General features: G+C 34.6%; 2 protein-coding genes across 3 annotated transcripts in view; one reads left to right on the top strand and one right to left on the bottom strand.

The window, feature by feature from the left end:
* The window catches only part of GSTCD (glutathione S-transferase C-terminal domain containing), a 32,013-nt gene extending 14,917 nt beyond the window's left edge, over positions 1-17,096 (bottom strand). Inside the window, exons 1-5 of one of the 2 annotated variants that reach the window (XM_039344001.1) lie at positions 17,075-17,096; positions 14,550-14,966; positions 13,396-13,848; positions 11,875-12,129; positions 11,151-11,244 (exon numbers count right to left, since the gene is read on the bottom strand). In XM_039344001.1, the coding sequence (XP_039199935.1) occupies positions 11,151-11,244; positions 11,875-12,129; positions 13,396-13,848; positions 14,550-14,960 (1,213 nt within the window). In that variant the 5' untranslated portion in view covers positions 14,961-14,966; positions 17,075-17,096. The other variant, XM_039344000.1, reaches the window with a different exon arrangement.
* Positions 17,097-17,116: 20 nt separating this feature from the next.
* On the top strand, positions 17,117-26,718 carry INTS12 (integrator complex subunit 12). Its single transcript, XM_039343995.1, has 7 exons — positions 17,117-17,200; positions 18,333-18,496; positions 19,117-19,257; positions 20,031-20,218; positions 22,654-22,813; positions 23,973-24,125; positions 25,772-26,718. Exons 2-7 carry the CDS (start codon positions 18,341-18,343, stop codon positions 26,342-26,344), a joined length of 1,371 nt encoding a protein of 456 aa, XP_039199929.1. The 5' UTR covers positions 17,117-17,200; positions 18,333-18,340; the 3' UTR covers positions 26,345-26,718.
* The last annotated feature ends 196 nt before the right edge of the window (positions 26,719-26,914 follow it).

Here is a 26,914-nt window from a genome sequence, read left to right as displayed (position 1 = left end):
GGTGAAAAGAGGAGAAAAGAACAAACTCGCTTACACCATAAATCAGTTTTCCAAATAAGCCTCGGTTCTCTGACACATCCATGTAATTTACTTTGCCAAAACAAAAGTAGTTTGCCACTGCATTGTTCCAAGGTATTTACTGACTTCCAGTCTAGTCTACATCCTTATTATTTTTTGTACAATCCCCACAAAAATACTAAGTGTAATCCCGACTGCATTTTGAGATCCAGTAAAGTTGACAGAACTTCCTTCTCTCTACTACCCTGGTTTCATCTGACAAAATAATCTGATACTACAATAATCTGCACAGTATAAGTTTATATATGTGCGTTCAGATTTACTAAGGATTAAATGTCAGCCTCTACTATTGTTGGTTCCTTATGCAACATTCAAAAGTCACAAAATGCACTACACAGCAGATTACAATATTTTCTATCTCATTTTAAACAAAAAAATGTTTGTTCATTAAAATGATGGTCCAATTCACTTTGATTTCTTTTATTCAAGAAACCCACAATCAACAAGAAAACTAGAAATTATTTATCTCCAGCAGAGGCCACACTCGGCATAAGTTCTTTTTAATTGAAGAAGCCACGTTTTAGCTGTATCAAGGTTTGCATGAAGCAAATAGTCCACACTTAATTATAATCACTCCATTGAAGCTTACGTTTCAGACATGAGGCTTACAGCACTACTGAACAATAAGGGCTTACAAAAAGATCCTCAGAAAAGATGGAAAGGATATATTTGGGCTCGTCCAACTATCATGTTTCCCCGAAAGTAAGACTCGGTCTTATATTATTTTTGCCTGCAAAAGAGGCATTAGGTCTTACTTTCGGGCGGTGTCTTATATTTTCCGTGACATCTGCCTCGCCTTGCGGTGGCGGCACCAACAGTCCCATCCAAAAGTTCAGTCAGACCTTCCAACTTCACGAGATATATTTTTTTTCCAGAAAAAATTAGAAGGTCTGACTGAACTTTTTTTTAGTCTCATTCCGTTTCCCTGCAGCAGGAGAAAAACGTGCCAGAGCTGGAAAGCAGGTTAGTGAAGAATTTTTTTTTTTGCTTTCATAAGCAAAAAAAAAGGGAAGAGGGAGAAGCTGGGCAATGATGTTCCAAGCTCTATAGTAACGCTGGGAGAATTGGCAGGAAACAGGGCGACCATTTCGAGAATGGAGAAGAGAGATGCGAGGCAATGCAGGGCAGCAAGCAAGTGCCCTTCTCTGCTCTGCATTGCTGTGCAGAGCCATTCTCCTCCCCGTTCTCTCCAGTGGGGATGACGGAGGGAGGTGGAGGTCACAGCACAAGCCATAGGAGAGTTGGTGGAGAAGGTGGCGGCTGCCGCCAGGCAGGTGATTTGTGGAGCGGAGCATGAAGAAAGCCCCTCCAGAGGTGCACAGTGGCAGCGGAGCCTTTCAATGTCATTCCCTCCTGGCTCCAAAATGGCAGAGGGGAACTAGGTTTACCCCACCCAACCTCCGTACGATAGCATGGCAGTCAAGCTTGGGAGGGGAGTGAAAGGGAGCAAGGAATGGCCTGGCTGGAGGGGCCTGAAGGAAGCAGGTGTGGGGCGTGTGGGGCAGCTCCACCACTCCCCCACCTGCCTTGCTGTGGCAGCAGCGGCGTGATGTGCCAAATAGCCTCCTGCCCCATTGCAGCAGCCAGGTGGGACGGAGTGGGCAGGGTCCTAATTAGGACTTATTTTTGGAGTAGGGCTTATATTAGGCCAACCCCCACAAATCAGGGTCTTTTTTTCAGAGTGGGGTTTATTTTGAGGGGAAACATGCTATCTATTTCATATCCTTGTCACTATTGTTGTAGTAATAAGCATCTTATAAAATATAATTCTAAATTATTTATTTTAAAAATGCATTGTCTTGAGGCAGCAGAACCAATGAATAGTATAAAACAGATTTTAAATTCCTATAAATACAAATATTAGAGTCAGATTAAAAACAATGGCAACAGCAATAGTAGATTTAAAAAAATCCTCGCAGAGCAGCCTCAATAGGTTTTCTTTTTTCTTCTACTGGCGTAGAAGAAAACTATGTTTGGCAGTGTTCTGCAAATGGCTATAACTTATTGCAAAACATAGCCCATATTTATTGTTTAGATTTTTGTGAAAAGCAGGATTTTCCTTCACAAACATTCAGCGATTTAGACAATGACCATAAACAGGAACTGTAATTTAAATCATAAGAATAAAAACCAGACTTGCATATTAAAAGAATAATTTGTGCCCTAAGAAAAACCATTTTACTTCTGTAATTCCTTCTGCTTTAACTTGTCATGCAAGAACAACAGCAAATACATCTGAGTTAACTATATGTTGTGACTATCTTTAACAATTTGGCAAATATCCCTTAGACTGCTACCTCACCTCCTAAGTATGGAAGAGGGACCATGAAAGACAATTGATGCTTGAAAAGTTGATTTAAAATGTAATTCAGAACAGCATGGTATTACAATGTATCTGTTTTTCTTAACTCTTATTGTTTCCTTTAGCTCTACTAGTCAAATTGTTTTCTATTAAAAATACACAAGATGTTACTTTAATTTTATACTTGTTATATATTTCCAATGTTATGTCTGGACCATGGAGGCTTTAAAATAGGTTCAATCTGTTTTCTAACTACTTTTCAGGGCACTAATCTAGATAGGATTGCTAAATGTTAACTATAGGTATTTAAATTAATAATACATTCTTTTCTTTTAGATATTAGGACAGCATGAACTACAAAAGAAAGTAACTATTTTGGAAGTTTAGACTATCTAGTTAGTTTAATATTCATTTTACATATTAAAATAAAGAGCTAAGTTTGGTATTTGTTAATCTTTTTATAGTCTAAACTCTACAAGATACTGATAATCCCACTGACCTATTTCATATCAGAAACACAACGCAGCAGAGACATTTTAATGCTTTCCCTAATGCTATTTCTAAATAAAAAATCCATTCCTTGAAGCTATTTTTTCCATTTTGTAAACTTAAAGGCAGTTTTGGAAACCAAACAAAAACAATCTACTTAGGTTTCCAGATCATTCTATTTTAAAGCACCATAACATTTAATCCTGCTTATACTTGAATAGCTAATATGAAAGACAGAATCAAACTTGCCAACTATGAGGTTACTGTGTGAACTTTTGCTGCTGTGCTTATGAATAACAAAAAAACCAGCAAGAAATTGTGTGACTATTATGAATACAAAATGCCAAGAGATTTTATTATCCTTAAAAGTAGTAGACATGAATAAAATGGAGTTATATCAAGGATTCAACTAGGTATTCACAATTATCCTGTACTTGCATTGCTATATTTGAAAAATTATAAAACTGAATTGTATTTGGGTAGACCCAGATACTTGCTTTCTCCAGTGCATGCGTTCTGGGGAACTACTGTTATCTTACCTTAATGAAACTTTAACAATACTAACAAAACAACAATCCACCTAAATGCAACATCCATCAAGCTTTTGTGCCCAGTTGATAATGTTTAACAAAGGATAAAGTCAAGCTCAAATAGCAGCTTTCAAAATGTCATGTAACAAAATACCTCAAAAAGCTGCAATAGATGTAATAACATAGCTAGGAAAAGAGATCCACAACTGTGTCAGTAGCGGACAATTGGATAATAGAAGATTGTGCAAATATTTAATTCGACCAATATATTATATATTGTCATAAAATTGATATGTCTTTCTTAGGCATGCTAGGACAAAAAAGAAATGCTAAGATTTATAATGAGTCAACAAACTGCTCACATAAAACACTAGTATGCAGACATCCAAATTATGACTCTAGAGCAGTGGTTCCCCACCTGTGGGTCGGGACCCCATTTGGGGTCGAACGACCATTTCACGGGGGTCGCCAAACAAGGCTGTCCGCCATTTTTCCCCCTTTTCTTTGGCCGTGCCCCTGGCACCCAGTGATGTATAACTGGTTGGGGGTCACCACAACATGGGGAACTGTATTATGGGGTCACAACATTAAAAAGGTTGACAACCACTGCTCTAGAGATCCAAAAGAAGATGTGCTAAGTTGGAAACAACTTCAGCAGAAAGTTAATGAGTAGTCTCAAGTCCACTTTTCTTTGTAAAAATTGATAGGATCTATTCTTAATCCACAAATTCTAATCATTATTAGATGTGCAAAGGCAATCATTAGTAAAAAGCTAACGTTTGTGAAAGGTTTGCAAGCTGGGGAAACTGGGGTACAAAGTAGACATTTTGAAAACCTTTTTAAAAAGTGCTGCGGAAAGGGAATTAGAAAACAGTGGACTGTAATGTTCCATAAGAGCATAAAATGTAATTGCTAAAAGGTAAATTGAAATGGATAAAAAATTAGTTTGAGACTCATGACTGGAAATCTTTTGCTTCACACAAAGTCTGTGCAAAGTTTCCAGCTGGCATTATCAATGGACTCACTTTTACTTTAGCTTCAATCCTAAATTTCCAAGATGTCATTCATGAAAATATAGGAGGTTGGATCTCCCTGCTGTCAAAATACAGGGAATAGTGTACCATGGTCAATGGACCATGTGAGAAAGGGACTGATTGAATAATTATATTCTAACTTACAGACCAGAGAAAAGTATGGTTGGTGGACCGCCATGAGTTACCATAACATGTCTTGACCTTACACGCCAGTTTTATAAAGTCCTGGCAATGAATATAAGAGTCTTACAAGTAATTTTCTGTCAATAAAGTTACATAAAATGATACCTAAATTAATTCCACAGCAGACTTATGGAGCAATCATAACCTATCATCAGATGCACTACAATGTTGGCCATGCAGAAGAACTGACACTAATAGGAACATTTTTGATACACAACTTGATAATATGATAAACGAAATAATGGACCAGGAAATAAAACAGCTCAAATGAAGTGAATTATTAAAGAAAAATGGAGAGACAGTTCCTTCATGCATAACATGGCTATTTCTGATCAATTGTCCTTTGTATTCACTTTGTCATATGAAATAGCCCTGGATGAGAGACTGAGAAGACTAGTATTAAATTTCAAATACTTTAAATGGAAACTGAAAAGAACAATCCCTGAATGAGATAGGTTAATTATTCACATAATATTGTGTGGGTCCTTATTTTAAGACGTGTAATATTGTGACATATTTTACTCAAAGTATATATTATGTAGCATAGTCTGCACAGTGTTTATGTTGATTTGTTGTTTTATTTATCCTGACTGCAGCTAAAGGCCCTATGTACTGTATGCTGTTTTTTAATTGTTACATAGTTTTGTACAGTTTGTTATTAGCTAACAAGAGTCATAAATTCACGCTATGCAGAGTCATGGATTCACGATAGGAAGCTATATGATTTGAAATAATAATTGAAGAATATAATTTGAAGAATTCGTTACGGGAAAACATAGTGACATTATGAGATCCCTAAGATTGCGACTAGTCACTATGTAAGATTAGTCTCTATGTAAAAAAATCTTTGGGCTCACTGTAGAACAATAATCTTATTACAATCACAGACATCAAGTAATCCCCCAATCGTGTAATAGAAAGATTCTATTTAAACCTTGTCTCAGTTACACTTGAAAATAAATTAGGGCAACAGACTTTAATAATAATAATAATCAGCCTTTTCTAATTTCATGACCTGTGTGGAATTCAAGCCCTAGAATTCTCATCAAAGCTATTCTACTCAGAAATGCTAATACTTGATGTTCAAAATACAACGCTCAAGAATTGTTATTAACAATTATGAGCAATTTCTGAAGATCATTAAATTGTTGCCAATTTTTTAAAATAATCATATGTATGATTATGTATCTGGAGACGGCATGGTGGCTCAGCAATTAAGATGCTGGGCTTATCAGCTGGAAAGCCAGTAGCCCAGGTTTTATATCCAAGCATCATGAGACAGGGTGAGCTCCTGTTCTCGCCCCAGCTCCTGCCAACTTTACAGTTGGAAAACATGCAAATGCGAGTAGATAAACAAGTACCACTAGCATTTTGTGACATCATGCTGGCCACGTGATTGCAGAAATGTCTTTGGACAGCTCTGGATCAATGATCTTGAAACAGAAATGAGCACTGCCCTTATAATTGGCAATGACTAGTGGAGTAAAATCCGCAGGGACTTCTTTACCCTTTTTTATTATTATGTATCACATACATGACAAAAGATAACTGTCATCATTTAATTGCTTATATCAGTTCATTAAGCTTATGAATATTAACACACATATATTTCTCAGAAACAGTTGGAAACAAACTTTACTTTTTTTATAGAAGATACTGGCTTTGGGACAGACTCTTTTTTTAAGGAAATATTCTTGCTTGTTTTTTTTTTTTTACTTTGCAACTAGAGTTTTGGCTGACACCTAGAAGTTCATAATAAAACCACCACTAAAAATGGCAATAAGGATATGTTATGCTAAACCAATTGGGTTATATCCAACTTTACCTGAACAAACATTTGCACGCCACAGAATTTCCTCTCTCTCTATTCCTCCCCGCTTACCATCCAACTTAAGCAGAAATAAACTAAAATCTTGCTACCTACCATTAAGTTGTGCAAGACAAACTTGGAAGTGACTTTGCATTTTACAGGTTGCCAGTTAAAATAAAAAAGAATTAATCTCTCCAGGAACATTTTATCAGAGTCTATCAAACGTGCTGAAATGCAGCCAAAAAAATAAAAAAATCAAGCAATCAAACAATTTTTTTTGCACTTTTAAGAGATTTAATCCATGATGGTGATATAAGAATGGTAACGTGAAATTGGCCTATTTTTAGTAGTATAGATTTAGAATATTGAGTGAAATATGAAAAATCCAAACTTTTTCAACATCGTTATTCAGAAGTGATAACGTTGAGCCATGGAAATGCCCTGAAAACCTAAATGCATTATGCATAACTATAGATACTGTTCCCTAGTTCTGCTCTTTTGTAAACCAAAGATATGAAAAACTTTTATAGAATGAAATATAAGCCACTTTTAGCTTCTCCTCTCTCCTGTACCAGGAGAAGCAAAATATATCAGGCTGTGAAACCAAGAGAATATTGCATGCATGTAAACAGTTTTTTAGGGGTTTTTTTCTGGATTTTTATTGGAAGCTTCCCACCTCCTGCTTTTATATTTGCATTAAGCTTAACTTGCCAACATGACCTTATATAACAAAATAAGGAAAGCCACACATCCCTGACCACTGAGAAAGATGAAAAAAAAAAGTCAGTCTGGAACTGAGTATCTCTTATGAAAACCCTCTTGAGCATTTCTTATGACACACAAAAATTGCAATGGTTTGCAATTGGTGGCCTCATCCCTACTATCTAAAGTAGTGTTAAAGTCCGGCTTTTCTGCAATCTTTGGGCACTGAGAATGTTTTTACAACTAACATAGAAACCTTTGCTGTTATGAGTGTTGGATTATTTGGATTTGGATATTTATTGAAGCAAATTATCAATGTTCTGATTTATTATATAGTCTGTTATTGACTATGTTTATATTATTGTCTTAAGTTTCTTAGAAGTCACATGACTAAAATAGCATTTAAGACTTAGTAATAAATAGGTAGTACATAAAAATGTAATGTGCCTATGAAAAAAGGCAATGGCTTATTCTGGGTTCAATAAATGGTTTTATCATTTTTAGCTGCGATAACTGCTCCAAATGTTTCCTATAATTGATTATTATTTTCTCACAACACAGCAAAAAAATTCATGTTGCAGGATCTCCCTTCATTTCATTCTCACAAAAACAAGTCTGTGAGATAGGCTGGATTAAGGGATTGTAATTGGCCCCAAATTACTCAATACATTTTTATGGTTAAAGGTGGACTTGAACCTATTTTTAAAGTTAATCCTTCAGCAATGTTATTAATTTAAAAATTGTGTTATCTCTTGGATACAGGTATGTATTTATACTTTCCTGCTAACTATTTTAGTACATTAAAAAATCTTAATCACTGTATCCTATTATTAATGTAATTTATCTTTATTGAAAAATATACTGATGAATATTAAAAAATTGTTTATAGCAGGTTTCTTCAAATTTGGCCCTTTTATGACTTGTGGACTACAACTCCCAGCCAGGCACACTGGCTAAGGGATTCTGGGAGTTGAAGTCAAGTCATAAAAGGGCCAAGTTTATAGGAATCTTCAAAATGTATTTTTTTGACACTGCAATAATTAATTACTTTTCTCCTGCCTTGATCTTTGTCCTATTTTCAATTTGGAATTATTTTTTTATTTTTTGCTTCCTGGATACAGTTCTCTCTGGTGGTGTTATTTATATTTACTATATGTGGTACATTACAAGAAGTTAGAGCAGTGGTTCTCAACCTGTGGGTCGGGACCCCATTTGGGGTTGAACGACCATTTCATGGGGGTCGCCAAACAAGGCTGTCCACCATTTTTTCCCCCTTTTCTTTGGCCACGCCCCTGGCACCCGGTGATGTATAAGTGGTTGGGGGTCACCACAACATGGGGAACTGTATTATGGGGTTGAGGCATTAGAAAGGTTGAGAACCACTGAGTTAGAGGGTACGGTTAGAGAAGACACATGTCATGTCACCACCCTTTACAATTCTTTGCATGCTTGAAGACAAAAGGTGCTGACATTTATCAGCTTTTTCTTGCTGCAACAGATGTGAAATTTGCTTGATCAAAAACTCCTTGGGAATTCTACCTGAATCAGTATCATACAGTCTACTATATGCTGTGCTATTAGGATAGCTGCTTAATTTTATTCTACTAATGTAAGGATTTCTGATAATTTTTCTTCCAATTCCACCAAAATATAATGCTGGAACACTTAATAATCCATAAGTGTGATAAAATGCATGCTGAAAGGCATTTCTGAAGCACACTATCAGCTTATATTATGTTTTGAAAGATTTTAGTTTTAAAAGAGAAATGGTTGGGATTATGCTTAGTACAGGTAAAGATACTTATTTAAAAATGACCAGCTACTTTACAAAAATATGTGAATATCTATTTTAAATATTTATATTTTATAATATCTGGAAGTAAATAACTTTTTCTAAGGCTAACCATCTTTATTTAATCTTTGTATATATAGTTGTCTAACTTTAAATTAAAATGATGAAAAACCTTATAGCAATGTTGCTTCTTCAGAATCTGCTAATAAATTTGATGACATTGAAATTGAATTTATATCAGATAATATAATTTTTAAATTTTAACAGATTTTAAATCTGAAGGAAGAATGAAGATAAATCTCTGATGTTGTTAAACAGTGAACTGGTTCCAATTTGCATGTCTTAATTTGGATAGCTAAACCTGCTACAAAGGCAGATGGAAACAATAAACAACTCCAGCAGATATAATTTCCTTTATCTCTGTTTTAACTCTAAATTCTGAAGACCAACCTATAATGACAGCGTGCCAAAACAGAGCCTATAATGGAGACTTTGCTGATTTCCTGGCTGTGATAAATGAAGCAAAAAAATTATATCTATAAAAACTGTAGCCCAATAAGGAATAATTGAGTTTATTTAATTAATATATCACAAAAATCATACAATTCCTAGCAGGTTACAATCAAAATATTAAAAAAAATTATCTCATGATTCTGAATCTTAACCATGCAGCATTTTTTCCTATCTTTAACTAATTCAAAGTGTTTGCATCAACTAGTTCTTTACATAATACAGGGTTAATCTTATCAAATGTATTTATTTTAGGAATAATTACAAGGAATAACTACAAGGAATAAGCCCCTGTTTCTACATATTTTACTGCCCTCTAGTGGTCTACAAATGAGGCAAACTGGTAAGCAAACAAAACAACAATGATTTGTCCCAAAAATTCCAATAAAGAGAAATTTTATTTTCAAAAATTCTAAAAATCATCTCTGAAAATTTACTACCTTACTTTGAAAACTATACTTTTTTATTGTTTTCTTTGACTTAAGTCTATCTAAAAGTTATTCTAACCAAAGCCTGATGTTCCTTTGAACGATCCACAAATGAGCATCCCACTTATGGTGGTTTCATTAAATTGTTAATAACAAGAATATTTTCAATTAATAGACCGTCCATTTTGGAAAACATAATGAACTTCACTAAGACCATAAGACAAAAAATATCAAAAGCAAATGCTGTGAAACAGGAGTTTTACAGTCAGCCAATTATTATTTTTTAATTATAATGTGGTGGAATGTAATAAGGAGGTTGATTCCCAGGAAGGAGGGGTGCATTCCAGAGGAGTAAGAGGCAACTCAGCCCAGATCTTATGTGTGTGAGAGAGGGTGAAGGCAGCATCTCCCTAATAGTTCACAAAGTAAATTGTAGATGCAGATACAAGATTTTGTCTACAGGTATGAAACATTAAAGAACTCAGCTTGGAAGAATCACTGCATGTCATTCTTGGGGCCTGATAGATAAACAACTTTTTAATGCCTGTTAAGGAATCTGAAATACACAGTGGAACATGAAAACAAAAACAAATACTTTTCCTAGATAAACTAATTGATTTGACTACGTGCCATCAAATTGTTTTTGACTATGTGGTTGCTTGGAACTGAGAATAACTTAATGGCATGTAATTAATCAATCATTTCATCTAAGAGCATTCTTAATAGGACACAATCATTATCCTATTTGTTTTCAAATATATTATTTATGGTTAATCAATGGTTTCACTGCTAACAGAAACATCACATATTCTCTCAATTTTTTGAAAAAATTGTAATTTTTTCAAAATTTAGTTTATACGAGTGTGAAATCATCATTTCACAAATGAATGAAAAAAATATGATTCTATAGCAGTGGTTCTCAACCTGTGGGTCGGGACCCCATTTGGGGTCGAACGACCATTTCACGGGGGTCGCCAAACAACGCAGTCCACCATTTTTTCCCCTTTTCCTTAGCTGTGCTACTCCCTTTTATTCTATTGGCTTTTGAAAGCCAATAGAATAGACTCTCTTGAATAGAGTCTAATTCTATTGGCTTTCAAAAGCCAATAGGAATTGTCCAGGCTGTCTCTGCCCTGCTGAGCCCGCCAAAAGTCCCATTCTGCAAACGGTGCTGCACCAGTTGAGTAGTCCTCGACTTACGACCGATTGAGTAGTCCTCGACTTATGACCGGTTGGGGGTCGCATTAAAAAGGTTGAGAACCACTGTTCTATAGGGATATCAAGATCCTTGCCTTTTCCTGGGTTGACTGCAGCAGGCAAACTGTCCCAATCTAGAGCCCATTTAGGGCAAGGATGAGGCGAAAACATTGCTTCAATCCCTTTTTCCTGCATTTCAAAGAAAAGAAATCATCAATTCGTAAATCTGCTAGAAAGTTCAAAGTACCCTATCTGTACAATATAAAGTATTATGCATTAATGATATCCTGATATTAGTTATGTTTAAAACATAGGATTATTATAGACAAATTATGCCCTTGCTTTTATATCTATCAAAGTAGATACCCCAGAACAGATCTGCAGTTGAGCTAGCTAAAATTGGCATTGTTTTCTTACAACAGGAACCAAAACTTCTCCGTTCAAATCATCACTCAGCCATGAGTTACTCTTCAAAATATGTTTCTGCTTTATAAGATTTACAAATTAAGTTTAAATAAAATATTTTTACGACTTTAGAAGTAATTATTTAATCAAGCAAATAATACATTTCTCCTCTTCCATTATAGTACAGAATTTCTAAAGCAACCCAAATTCAACCTATTTTCTGGTTAAAGTTTCACTGTCATTGATGCAGAAGCAAATTATTTTATTTTGCAGAGAATAATTTAAGAAAAAATTAAAAACATTGCAAACATGATAAAATATCAATTCTCCAAACTACTTTTATTAGTTAAGTTCTTAAAACATAAGGAAATATTTTTATAGTTAATATATCTAACCTATAAAATAATTACCTACCATTAATTTTGTTATTGTTGGTCTTGGTCCACCTATAAACTGAATTTCCTCTGGAAAGTTTTCTGGCTCTTTAAAAGCTGAGAAAGTATTCTGCTGGCATTCATTTGGTAAAGGGTATGATCGACAGTTCAGTATATTTTTTATATTGCATTTGACAGTGGCTTGCTTTATTCCAGGTACTTCTAGAACCCTTTTGTACCAGCTCAATACTAAAGGCAGCTGTAATACGTTATTTTGGTGTTTCTTCCAGGCAGCCTTAAAATGATAAATGAAAAGTTTTATGCACCATTTTGATATACAAAGAATGCCTTTCATACTGAATATATATATTAGATGTACAATATATATAACTATGGATTGACGGTTGCAGTGTCCCAGGGTCATGTGATCACCTTTTATGACCTTCTGACAAGCAAAGTCAATGGGGAAGCCAGATTCACTTAACAACTGTGTTACGAACATAACAAATGCAATGGTTCACTTAACAACTGTGGCAAGAAAAGCAATAAAATGGGGCAAACTCACTTAACCAATGTTTCAATTAGCAATATAAATTTTGGGCTCAATTGTGGTCGTAACTCAAGGACTATCTGCATTTTTGTTTCCTCCATGAGATATTTAAAGTAAGCTACCTTTCAGCACTTATCTTTATGCTGTATTTACATTTTACTGACTGTTTTGCTTTTGCAGGGGGTAGAGGGAGGGGGAATACAAGGTAAACTTTTCTTAATTTAATAATTATTTTATTTTTCCTATGGATCCAATTAGGCATTTTCAAACTAAAGTTACCCAGACAGAATATGTTAATTTTGAAAAAAACATTGGTTGGAATTATACTTATGCCTTACTAAATCATCCAATAACTAATGCTGTTCTTAAATGAGTGTTACTGAATGACATTAGTATTATCACTAACGTACAAGAGTTGATTGGATGAACTGCTGTATGGTCTAAATAGAATTAATATTTTGACTTTTATTAAACTGTATGAAACATGCAACTAAAACCCTAACAGAAAAGTTCTGGTGCTGCAGCGTGTTTTTATATTAGAAAATAAGCAGTCATGGGAAGGCACTTACGGGAAAGTTACATATGTACATTTACTGTCATGTATAAATTAGGATTAATTATAGGAAAATGTCTTTATATTGTTCATCCACGTATCAGACAAAACAATTGGTTTCAAGCAGGATTATCAATGAGAATTTATGACCTACTTGGAAAATATTAAAAGTTACAAATCCTGTTTACTCAGGCAGTTGTAGATAAAGGATCTAGAATTTGGATTAAACTGACCTGTAGGGGCAACAGCAATTTTAAACACATTTACGCAGAAATTATATCTTAATAGATTAGTAATTATCAGTCTTAATTTTCAGATCTGTATATAAAGAGGGAAGAGACTATCTATATAGGCTAAAGATGATCAAATCCATGAACAGGCTACAAAGGTTGAGCACTTCCCACAACTTATCATTGCTCAGCTTTTATTTTCAACAGAGATAAATTATTCATTCTTACCAAAAAATGATGGATACATGGCAACAGAACTATGTCGGTCAAAGTGAAATAAAGCCCTTCAGCAAATATATGCTCCAGAGGTGGAAGTTCAGATGTCTTTATTTTCCTAATGTGAGATGGTTCCCTGTTGGTAGCAAGTGGCACCTTCTGCAGAGTTAGTTTAGAGAAAGCTGTCCTCAGTTCCAAATCTGCAGAAGCAGGTTTCTGATTTTCCACAGTCCTCTCTTCTTTTGAGGAAATATCAGTGCTTGCTGTCTTGTCAAGCATCTTTTGCTGTTGAACTTTCTGTCTTCTAATTTTGTCATCATTGTGTACTCTTACAGGTTCCCCCAATTTATTTTCAAACTGCAGTATCTCTTTGGGAATATTCTGACGCTGATTAGGAGACACTTTTAGAAAGTTTTCAACTGCCAGAGGAATGCTGATCTCACAAAGTCTGGTCCATTCGCTAATCTAGAAATAAATAAGAGTGATGCAACAGTTAAAAGTGCTGGATTACAACTGGGAATATTCAGTTTCTACCTCACTTTCAACTAAGTAAATTTAATAGGTGACTTTGGGATAGACATTGTCACTCAACCCAACCGACTGAAAGGTATACAGGATAAAATGAAGGGAGATGTAAATCCTGAGATCCTGGAAAAAATATTGGATATATCATTATCATCACCACTACCACCACCACTGACTATTTAGCCGAGGATTAGTATGATAACCATCAATTGTAAAATGTAAGCATTTTAACAAATTGATTGAAATGGCATACATAAATTATTTGTTTTTGAAGCTACAGAAATAAATCTCTACTCATACACACTGGATCAGATTCAAATGCTACCACTGTGTACCTAAAATAACTCCAAGTATGTATTCCTCAAAAAATAGCTTTGTTTTTACCATGCAACAAGCTGGTTTTGAAGCTGAATTAAAATTCATAAGACTTTAAATTCTAGCATTAAGTCTAATATTCAAAGATAAACAGGACTCTAGGGGATATTCTATGATAGTATAGTTAACTGTTTTATACAGCTTGTTTTAGATATCTATTAATGTGCTATATAGATATATCTTTTGCTTTTATGTACTAGAAAGTAGTTTAGAAATATATTTTATCTTGACTGAAAGCACCCTCTAGATTTCAATAATAAACTCACTTCAGCACAGGCTTTCAAACAGGTCCTTTTAAAGCCCAAGAGTTCCACAACGCCTTTCTTTGATGGATCCGCCTCATAGGTTTTCTGTACTATATACCGCAATACCACAGCAAGCCCTGCACGACAAAATCTTCCATTCTTTTCAACTACAGCAGGTAAACAGCAGTTTTGAACCATCACAGGAATTTCAGATCTTTTGATGAAGCTAATCTCTGGGTATGCTGACAGTATTTCCTCCATCTGTTGCATATCAGAAGTTATTTCACTTGGGGTTACTAAAAATATCCTGAAGTTCTTACAATCACAATATGCCAACAGAAACAAGGATATAGATGTGTGCAGAGGGTAGGTACAGTCTTCATTGTGACCGAAATAGTCTAGATATAGGTGGTCTTCGTTTTCGCTTTTCATGTTTTCCTTAAAGCAAGAAATGTAATTTTAAAAAATAAGAGCTAGAGTTATCTATTTACAAATCAATGTACTATAACCTACAATTACAGTCCTAATGGAAAATAGATCATTTGGTTTTTCTTTACAATACATAAACTAGAATTGATTCATGCTATGTATGGACAGCAATCCAATGCCGAGTTCTCTTCTCTGAAACATTTAGGACTTTTTATTTGTATCAGTATAACACCATTACCTTTTGCTGTTCCACCCTTTATATTACTGGTAACTATCAAAATCAAATTTTAAAAATTTAATTAATTTTTTTTAAAAAACATGGGTATATCCTTGCATATTTCTAGGAAGGTAGAAAACTCATTATTCAGCAGTGTAGTAACATTTTACAACTTTCAAATGGTAATATTTTAAAACTAGATGGCATACCCTCAAAACAATTTAAGTTTAAGAATGTAATATTCTTGCAAAAATGTTATAATGCCATTATAACAAGTCTACTTATCATTTGCAGAATAAGTTTTAATGCTTAAGAGACTTTGAAGTTGTTTATCAGCCAACCATATGGTACACTAATAAGGTGTGAGAGGCATCACACCTATGTGTACACATTACTGGAATAGTAATTTATTATATTGTTTATATATTGTAAGAGCATCTCATTCAAGTGCTATTGGCAATTTTATTATAGATAGGGAATTTACAGCACCTGGGGAGAACACTTATTCACAATATGCTGTGATATGAATATGGTCAGCCACAAAAATACATGACTGACAGATATGACTTCTTAGTCCTAAGGGTGTTCTTTAAATTGAGATTATGATCTGAAAAAATACTGAGCAGTACTTCACAATTTTTATTTTATAAGAATATTCATGGAGGCTGAGGAGGAAAGAGGCGTTTTTAGAAATAAAGAATAGAATGGAAATTATTTATCAAAATTTCATGTCAAATTTATAGCAGCTTGCTATAATTAAAATATCAATAGTACATTATTTTAAAGATGTTTTAAAAATAAAATTGCCTAGAAGTAAGGAAATCACTGGTTTCAGAAGGGATATTTGCAGACACACTGAAGTCAAGGAACAAAGCTTGCTTACCCCAACATGTACAATACATAACTGCCCTTAAACGTTGCTCATAAAACATTTTGTTTTTCAGAACTTCTACATGATATTGAGGTTACAATTCTAAGTACTTTAAATCCCAATAAATGTTACAGCATTTATTCATGAATAAATATGCCCAGAACTGTACAGATGAATAGCAATCCAAAGTATTTTTAGAGTAATTACACTAAATCAACGAGATACACTTTCAATTAAACACAAAGATGTAATACATAGGTACATGTTTTTAAAGCAGGACCCCGTTATTGAATAAAATACTGTAAGGGATTCACTGACTTAATTAGCAATATCAACACTAACCAGTTTCCACAAATATATTTTGAATCACAGTTCCAACATTTTCATTACTAATTCTTCCTTTTTTAACTTAATATTTCATGAACTATGGAATTACAGTTTCTTCCCATTAAGTCTAGGGATATGATCATGTTACATCTATAACTAAAGCCTCAGCTTTTAGATGGTCCTTTACAGCTAATGCATTAATTCCAGTTTTCAGTTAGCTGAAGCTCTCTACACTACTTTTAAACGCCTTTTGTAGAAACAAAGATGTCAAAATCTCAATTAAAAGGATGCCCAAGGCAACTACATTATTCCTTATTTACAGCTGGGTTCCAACAATTAAGAGGTCCCTTCAATAGAGAAAAAATATTAAGAGAATACAAGAAAACATCAGAAAGATATATTTTTTTTTTCGTGTCATTTTTCTAGATTTGATTCCTTGTGATTACCTAAATAACTGTAATTCCAATTTTTCAATTTCATAGTAGATATTTTGTTTGCATTTCTTTCACTTCTCCTACAAATGTAGCAGGCAGAATTGCACAGAAATTATACAGATTTTAATCTGCTGGCATTATACCAAGCTGACTGGTCAGCAACTGTTTTTCTAAGAAAGCGAGAAAGGATAAACTGCAATCTCAGAACAATTATTGAAACAAACTTGAACTGAATATGTGGCCAGCCCTTGCGCCGGGTATCCCTTACCGAACGGCTTCTTGTCCCCCGAAGCTCCACCCCTTCCTCCGCTTTGTCCGGGTTGGAGATCACCGCTTCCGGTGCCAGGCCGAGGAAGAGCGGCCGACCGGTATCGGCTGGAAGCTTCCCAAAGCGGTAACCAGCCGAGGGTTAGGCGCGATTTTGGCGGGAAAGAGAGGACGGCCTGCCTTACCGGGTTTCCGTGCGCCAGAGCGAAGCATGAGGCGTTGGGGGCTTAGGAGTAGTCGCGGGCGAGGAAACGGCGCGAAGCTTTCGATCCGCTTCTGCGATCGCTGCGCCACCGTTGTTATGAAGATGGGGTTTTTTTAGTACTATTGTATCCATGATGGGTAATAAACTTGGCAGCAAAAAAGCAAGGAAAAACGTCCCTTTTTTGGACAATGATAGGTGTCTGGAAATAAACCCATGTTTATTTGGCCCATCCTCTGAGGCAGAACCGTGATCCTTATGTGGTTTGTTTAGCATCTTGTGTCAATCCAACCCGTTGTTTTATTAGTCAGCATTTCTGACTTGGCACAAGAGGAGAATCCAGACCAGCTTTTAAAATGTATTAAGGTTAACCAGGCCAAGAATCAGCAAGGGGAAAGAAATTTTTCCCAGATAGATATCATTATAAAATGATAAATAATAAGGTTTCTGTTATGAAACCTTATATGATGGTGAGATTAGCAAAAAGTACAAATAGATAAAGTGGCTGCAGTTGCATCAGATTGTAACATTTGACAGATCATCAGCAATCTTGCCTTTCAGAGTGAAGAACAACTTAGTCATATTTCAGCCATTCTGTAATTGAGACTTTTAAAAAGCTTAATAAGTGTTCAGATTCTGTGGCAGCTCTCTCATCACCGCAAGTACAGATGTAAGATAAAATGCATAGAAAGTAAATTTTCTAGATGGCAAGACCAGGTGTATTATATGCATATTTCACACTGATGAATGCATTATTCCCTCTGCTGTTGCTGACTGTAACTTCCAGATGAGCCTTAACTGAGCCTATCCTAGATTCTGAAATTAACACCAGGTTTCTTAAATTGATACAATCAGAAATTGTATATGAGCTGAAGAATTAATTGCTTGCATTCATTTAAGCCGTAAAAAGTAAAGTAATAGAAGAAACCTGCATTTCTTCAAACAACCTGAAATGATTTTACCAGTGTAACTATTTCCAAACCCTGTTAAAAACATGTGAGATATGAAGGCCAAATGCATACTTAAAATTGACATTTTCCTTTCTTTTTAATTAAAGATTCTACTATGGCTGCTACTGTGAATTTGGAACTTGACCCTGTGTTCTTGAAAGCTCTGGGCTTCTTGCATTCAAAGAGCAAAGATTCTGCTGAAAAGTTAAAAGCACTTCTTGATGAATCTTTGTCTAGGGGAATTGATGCATGTTATCGCCCACAACAAAAGGTACTGAAATTGATGGAAAAATATGTATGTTGTCTCACATGGCATATACTGTAACAATAAATGAGACCCATTTTGATTTAGAAGTTAAAGGTCCCAGACTAGAAACAGGAGACTGTTGGTTCTAGTACTACTTTAGACACAAAGCTAGTTAGATAACTTTGAGCCAGTCATGTACTCTCAGCTGTAGGAAGGCAAACCATTTTTGAAAATCCTCCCAAGAAAACTGCAGAGACTAGTCCAGGAAGTTTCCAGGAATCAATATTGTGATTCAAAGATGGATAAATAATGTACCCTGCCCTATGCCATGTTTTCTGATCTTACCGATCCTATTCAAAATATACTGTACCCATATTAAAGGACCTGGTTTAAGACAAATCATTCTGGGAAAAAAATATGATAGGTCTATTTATTACCTATTTCAGAAGTAGATCTGGTTTACATATGACACTAGTCCATCAAATGTTTTTTTTTATTTTATTTGGCAAGTTTTTATTTTATTTGGCAAGTTCTGTGAACCCAGCCATTTTAATTTATTCATAAGAATCTGTGTATTTTATGAGTTTTACTTATAATATTTACTCCAGTTTTACTCTTAATGTAACATTTTGTGCATTTTTTAGGAAATAGATCAGCCCAAAGTATCCATTCCAAAACCAGTTTCTGTTAAGACCACTCCTAGCCTCCCTACAAGTAGCAATAATGGGAAACCCACTGTAGTTGAAAAGGTGAAAAAAGAAATGGAAAAGAGAATTGTGGATAAGGTACGTTTCTTTGTACACTTTGAACATTATACCAATTCCTCATTTACTAACCGAGTTCCAGTTCAGCAATCAGATTGTAAGCAGAATGGTTGCTAAGTAAACATGAGAGAGAGATGCTATAAAAATCACTGGTTGCTGCCTCCTCAATCACGCACCCAAATTGGCCTGAAAATGAATGTTTTATTACCATTGTATTTGCAAATGATCAGTAAATGCTAAACAAGAAGTGAGTGTACTGGGAAAAGAGATTCTGATAATATTGCATATTTTTTAAAAAATTGCTAGTGTTCAATCAGAGGTTCTCAAACACACAAATCATGCACATTTGTGAGCCACAAAAAATCCATAAGAGCACCTCAGTGAGCCAAAATATATAATTGGAAATGCTGTGGACCTAGAATCCTGTTCCATGACATCACTAATGGACTGTCTCTATTTCACACCCTGGAAGTCCCACTTATAAGATACATGCTATGAGATGAAAAAGACTGAAAACTACTGTTTTAAATACATATTTTGTTTTGCAAACTATGTCTTTGCCAAATGTTACTTAACAAAAGTTAATTTACTTCAGAAGTATAAAATGTGCTTTCCTCTGCCAGTCATTTAATTTTAAAAGGGTGTTCTTCTCTTTTTTACAAGTTATTTTGTTGCTTTTCAGTGATTAGGAGAACACGTTTCGTTACTCAAACTATATTTATTTAGTCTTTCCTTGCAATTTCACTTTGCTATTTTAACAGCATACTTTCAACTTAATATATTTTATCTGTTAGATAAAAGTGGAAATCAGTGAAGGAATTGACATTGCAAAAAAGCCAAGACTAGAAAAGCCAGAAGCTCATGCTTCATTAATCACAGTGCAGACAAGCAAGGATTTGGCTATGGCAGACCTTTCTAGTTTTGAAGAAACCAGTGCTGATGATTTTGCAATGGAGATGGGTCTAGCTTGTGTAGTTTGCAGGTAAGTTTTTTGATTTAATATTTATAGCATATATGAAGACCACAATTAAATATCTTGATATTACTTGTAAATGGAATCTTTTGTCTAAATAGAGATCTTGACTCCTTAAATAATTCTCATACGTTGTGAGATCTAAATACTTTTGATTTCTCATATATCATGGGTATCTAAAGCATATCTGTTAGAAGATGTTACATTTCATGGCAGTGAGATTATAAATACAAAATTCATAGAATCATCATTGGATGGAACCATATAAGGCCACTGAGTCCAAATCCTAGGGAGGCACGGGAATCCAAATTAAAGCATTCCTCACATCCATCATCTAGTATTTGGTCTACCAACCAAAGTCTTACCTCGTGTTCCTAAAACCAATTACTACAGAATGAAAACTGCTTACTTCTGAGTAAAAGCTATGTAGAATCATATAATCTGGGATAATTTTTTGCCTTAATTTGGTTTTTGTAGCAGCAAAAACCATCTATATGTTCACTCTAATTTTGCTATTAAATTAAAAACATCTTTTTACCTAGCCTTCTGGAAATAGTTTCTATGGATACATATGTATCTGTCCAGTAGGGATACATTTTATGCAACTTAGCAATTAAGTAACCTGGTTTGTTATCTAAAAATAATAGCCATTAGGGAAATGGTGTTTTGCTAATGTAGTTAAGGTATATTTCCATTGGTATATAGGATTAATATTGTTACTTAAATGTTTCCAGTAGAATAAAATTTAATGCATATGATTTTCTTACTAATGTACTACAGCCTTATCTGATGTAGTCTTACTCTTATGACTTAAAGACCTAACCTTTCTTCTGATTCAGTAGCTATCTTCTATTTATGTTTAATGTATAAGTTGAAGGAATATGATTTGAACGAAGTCATTGCACAATATTTTAATGCTGTATTTGTGCTACATTTCATATTATTTAAATATTTTAAAGGGTCAGTAATTGTCTTACTTTGATTTCATTAAACAAAATGATGCTAGACTCAACAATTTTCATATACATTTGTCTTGCTATGGTTCTGTGTGCTTTTTTCTGTTATATCGAGTGTAGATATGTTGTTGTCCAAAATCATATTTGATTTTTCATAATTTAACATTTAGAATTCCCAATTAAATATATGCTGCAATTGGGATTTATTTCCTTTTTTAATTAATCGGGAATTGGAAGAGTGTTCACCTTGCTTTTGTTGATCTTTGGTCATTGACCATTCTGGCTGAGACTACTCAAATTGCAGGTCAGCAACATTTAGAGAGCAACAACTTTTTATACATCTGCTTTGAGTTAAAACCTTCAGCTCATGATTTTGTTGACAATTTTGGTCTGTTTTTCTCTTGGTTTGCATGTAACTAAGATAGGAAGAAAAGAGCATATCTTCCTTCTTATCTACCAGGAACCCTGCCTCGTCATAAATTCCCATGCACCTTTCATATATGCTTAAGATGATGGCGCCCAGAGTCATTTTGAACCACAAGATAGGTGGCATATAAATTTAATAAATAAATGAAATTCTAAAATAGCATAATAAATTTTGGTAACTATAATGTTGCTTTGACTTATAAACATTAGATTTTATGCTGACAGGTAATAAACATTATACCCATTGATAAACGTATGGTAGACCTTTGTTTGAAAGAACCGGGCCTAAGCTTGCAGGTTTGTTAGGTGGAATTGGAAAGCACTAATTTGGCCTCCATTGCTCATCCTGTGCATATCTGTCCATCTTTTCCAGTTTCACACTGTTGTGATTTTGTAGCTCCTCCTAATTCTCTACAGCTAAAGATACAGAATCATAGGGCTGGAAGAGATCTTGAAGGTCTTCTAGTCCAATCCTCTGCCCGAGGCAGGAGATCTTATTGCATCCCAGACAAATGGCTGTCCAATCTTGAAGACCTCTAGTGATGGAGCACCCACAACTCCAGGAGGCAAGCAGTTCCATTGATCAATTGTTCTCAATGTCTGGAAATGTTTCCTTTGATCCAGGTCGGATCTTTCTTTAACAAGTTTCTACCCCTTGCTTCTTGCCCTGCCCTCAGGTGCTTTGGAGAATAAGTCGACCCCCTTCTCCCTGTGACAGTTCCTCAAGTACCAAGACAACTCTCCCATCACACCTATTACTTCCCTTGGTTAGACTAGACATGCCTCGTTCCCTTAACTATCATGGTATAGTTTAACCTCTAGACCTCTTATCATACTTTTGCTTTTCCCTGCACTCTTTCTAGTGCATCTTTTTGGTATTGTGGCAACCAGAACTGGTTGCTGTATTCCAAGTATGGTCTCACTAGTGCTGTGTAGAGCAATACTATCACATTTTGTGATCTTGATGCTATCTTTCTATAGAGACAAATTTGTAAAAAGATGATTTTTTTCATGAGGTTGTTTGAAGAAATGACATTTAATTGACTACTTTGTGTTTTATAGACAAATAACAGTGACTTCTGGAAATCCATTAGTGGAGTGCCAGGAATGTCATAACCTCTATCACCAAGACTGCCACAAACCTCAAGTGACAGACAAGGAAATGAATGATCCACGGGTAGTGTGGTATTGTGCCAGATGTACCAGGCAAATTAAAAAAATGGTAAGATTTTTTTCTATATCTGTGAGGAAATAGTAATTTATTTAAGGAAGAAATTCCTTAACTGACTAGAAAATAAGATCAGAAAGAAGAATAGCTTGTTTTAATAAATTCGGTTGACAGCAACCGGGTTCTTTTTTCCTAATGTTGTTTTATTATAAAATAAAAAATATCCTTAAAATGTTTTGAAATATGTTGTTTTGTTTTTAAGCTGATGTTGGCTTGATTTTAATAGTTTAATATAGCCTTTACAAAAATAGTTACAGCAACTATATTTTTTAAAAAATAAAGTGATAATTACACTGGAAAAATAATTCAGCTCAAAAGGTTTATGCTAAATCTGATTCACCAACCCATGTTCTTAAACCCAGTAGTGATGATAATTTCATAAACTACTTTAATAAAAGACTGACTTTTATTGGATCAGGTTAATAATATTTAAATCTCATAAAAAATGAGGTACTTTCCTATATTGATTTTCCTGGAAAAAAGGCTTTATTTTCATGTAAACTATTGTTGATTTCACATGTAGAACTTATTATACCTGTATTGGTAAAATTGAGATAGAAGAAAAACCTTTTTATTATTAGAAAAAACACAGAGTAACTTTTTTTAAAATCAAAATATGGGAAAATTTTTCAAAGGAGAGTTGAACTCTTGTACCTTCATTTGGAATAATGTCACGTAGAATATTTTGTTTAATAAGGTCTAGCTTTTTTAAAAGCATAAAATAATTTCCCCTGTCCTCCAACCATCATATTCTACCAGCTAATAAACTACTGTTCAATTATGTAAATTTTATAAGGTCTCTATAGATGCCTTTGGAATTAATAGTATAAAAACCAGGTATACTGTAGGTTCATATTTTTTTCTTCCCATGTCAGACTTGGACAACAAGCTGATTGGTCAATTCCTGTCACAATAAATGGATCAACACTTGATTGATATAAAAAAAAATGGACCTTGCACTTTGGGAAAATTCTAGGAAGAAAAAAAAATATAATAGTAATACATTAGGTTGTTATATAAGATCTCATGTACATCTCTTAAGTTCCTTTATTGTGATTTGTCAAATTTACCTACTGAAAAGTTTAGTAGATACAGGTAGTACTATTAAAGCAGAAAGCTATTGTTTCATATATACAACATGTAATTTACATAGGCTCAGAAAACACAGAAGCCTTCCCAGAAGCCAGCTCCTGCTGTAGTGTCAGTAGCTCCAGCTGTGAAAGATCCATTAATAAAGAAACCAGAAATTAAGCTAAAATTGGAGACTACACCAGCCTTCCTAGCATTTAAGAGGGCAGAAGTTAAGGTACTGTGCAGAGTGTACTGGAAAATATTTATTTATTGATCGAATTTATAGGCATGTTTTTAGTTTAATTTTGTTTTTCTAATGGGGAGTATTTTGTTTTACTAACATTCCTAACCTCATATTATCATCCTCCACTTACACTTAGAGTTCCATATAAAATATTTTTATTCTTAATTTTGTTCCATTTTGTTAGTGATTTTGAATAAATTATATAATTTAAATAACATTATCAATAAAACTATATTTAATAAAATTTTGTATTTCATTTTAAAACCAGAATGCTACCTGTTGTTTTCAAAAATATTTATATTTATTTCTAGATTTAGATGGGATGTAATAGAAATGTTATCCCTTCAAGTTTGTAATTGTTCTTTCTTTTCATTCATATTAAAGTGAGACAATTACTGTAGTAGGAGATTTGTCTGTATGGGAAATCACATTTTTATACCTAAAAGTTGTATGAAATAAAATAACAGTTTTAACAATAAAAATGTTAAAATTAAAATTAGTTACCGAGTGAAGGAAAGCAAAAATTACCAAAGGAAATAATTAACAAAGTTTGTGCTAAAATTGCAGATAGTTCTTGACTTATGACCATTTAATGATGGTTTGAAATTATGACGGCCTTCAAAAGTGACTTACAACCTATCCTCAAGATTACAACCATTGCTCTTTCCCCATCAGCCAAGCAAAATAAAATGGAGAAGCCTGTAGTTGCTTCTGCTATTGCAATTTAGGAAGCTTCTAGACAAATTCCGGGGCCATGGCCCTTAAGTTTCCTGAAAGTTTGAAAATATCACTGAATGCAGAACTAAAATAAATGTGTTACTTTAGGTAAAAAAAAAAGTGATAGTATTTTAAACCAATTAACATGCAGGACACATGGGTGAATTTTCTATGCGTTCTTTTATATTTGTAATAGATAAGAGAATTCTGAATCAGTTTGGTAGGATTCTGCCCTTCTCATCAGAATTAAAAAGTGCAATCCATCTTTTCAACTTGTGCCATTCAGAAAACACTGCTTGCCTTCATGCCAGTCCTAATAATTTTAATGAGGCTTATACAGCACCATTTGTGGTTGACTGTATCAAACAATTGCAAATAACTTTGATGGAAACCTATACATGTACTATGGAAATCTATGTACTATTGAAACCTATACATGTACTATTAATGTGCCCTATTGCATCTAAATGCCTAAACCACTGCTATTTTGTCCCAATAACTACAAATTATATTTCTGAGATCCATTATTTATTTTCATGTTAAAAATAATTCTTGATTAAAAAAACCTTAGGCATGGATCATTGAGCTATTGCAGGCATGTCAAACTGCCGGCCCACAGGCCAAATGCTTCACACCGAAATCGCGCCAACTCCACTGCTGGCACGTCGTCACGAATTTGACATGCCTGAGCTATTGTAAAGTGTACATGCAAGAAAAAAATTGAAGCTGTGGTGGTCGGTTTGGAACATTAAAGATATTAATGTACTTATTTTTGTAGTCTGAGCCTTTGAATAAATATTAGAGTCCACTGAGTTTTTCATCTAATAATGATAGGAAGGTAAATGTCTGGCCCTTTTGCTTTGCATGTTGATCTCTGCTCAATTGCATGTTAGGTAACACTTGTTTCTATTTGATTTTAGACTTCGGCAACAATTTCAGGGAACTCCACCACTGCCAGTGTTTCCTCCTCCTCAAACAGTGGCCTTACTGGATGGGCAGCTTTTGCAGCAAAAACATCTTCTGCAGGCCCGTCAACAGCTAAGATGGGGTCTGCCACCCAGAGTACCGGTGGGAAGCCCGCCCCTGGCTCAAACAATCAGAAACCCACTGGTTTGTCAGGGCTGGCCACAACCAAAGGGGTAGGGTCAAAAATAATATCTGCCAGTAGCACAAGCTCTGGCCAGTTGAAGCCATTACCACCTCTGACATTGGGTAAAATGGGTCTCTCTCGTTCTGTGAGCAGTGACAACGTAAGCAAAATAGGCCTTCCTAATGCAAGCAGTTCAACCCCAGGCAACAGCCCAACTATTGGTGGAAATGGCAGCAATGTGGCAGCAGGGAGCAGCGGGAGCAGCAATAGCAAATCAAGTACAGAATCGGGCAATCAGTCCCCATCGCTGAAAGGTCCAACTTCACAAGAATCACAGCTCAATGCTATGAAGAGGTTACAGATGGTCAAAAAGAAAGCAGCTCAGAAGAAGCTAAAAAAATAATAGGTCTATTTTTTTAAAAAATAGATAATGCTATCAATAGTTTAGTCTGCAAAGTGCAAACATGTCGTTCAACTCTAGCCAAATACAGTAAAATCAATGATCTATAAATTACTGTTGTGTTTTCGTTTGTCACCTGTGTATGTATTCACAAGAATTCATATATGTGCTGTCTGCTTCATCCTTGATATTTGCTGGCAAGACAATGTCTTATTTTACAAAGAAGTTACACATCTTTCCAAAGAATATCTCACATACTGTATATACAATCTCTTAATACCAAAATCTTGTCTCCCTTTTCTTTTGTGCTCTATAGAAGTCAAGTAAGCTGATGTTTTCAATCTGTTTGAAAATTAAACTTTAACCAGCATCTCCAATTGTTTAATTCTGGAAATTTATCCAAAATAGCTTACGAACTCTTGGTCTCATGAGACAAAATTTCAGTGTACAATATTTTTAGCCACTTGCACAATTCAGGTACTTCTGGAAGGCAGATCCATGTTAATAATTTTATATGTAAAGTATCTCGAAAGGAAGTGATTCTATTCATAAAAAAAAAAATTGGGCAAAGTA

This window comes from Crotalus tigris, unplaced genomic scaffold, assembly GCF_016545835.1.
Source record: "Crotalus tigris isolate CLP2741 ecotype Arizona unplaced genomic scaffold, ASM1654583v1 scf7180000017887.1893490, whole genome shotgun sequence".
NCBI lineage: Eukaryota > Metazoa > Chordata > Lepidosauria > Squamata > Viperidae > Crotalus > Crotalus tigris.
The sequence above is the reverse complement of the archived record's forward strand: the minus strand, read 5'-3'. Positions and strand labels throughout refer to the sequence as shown.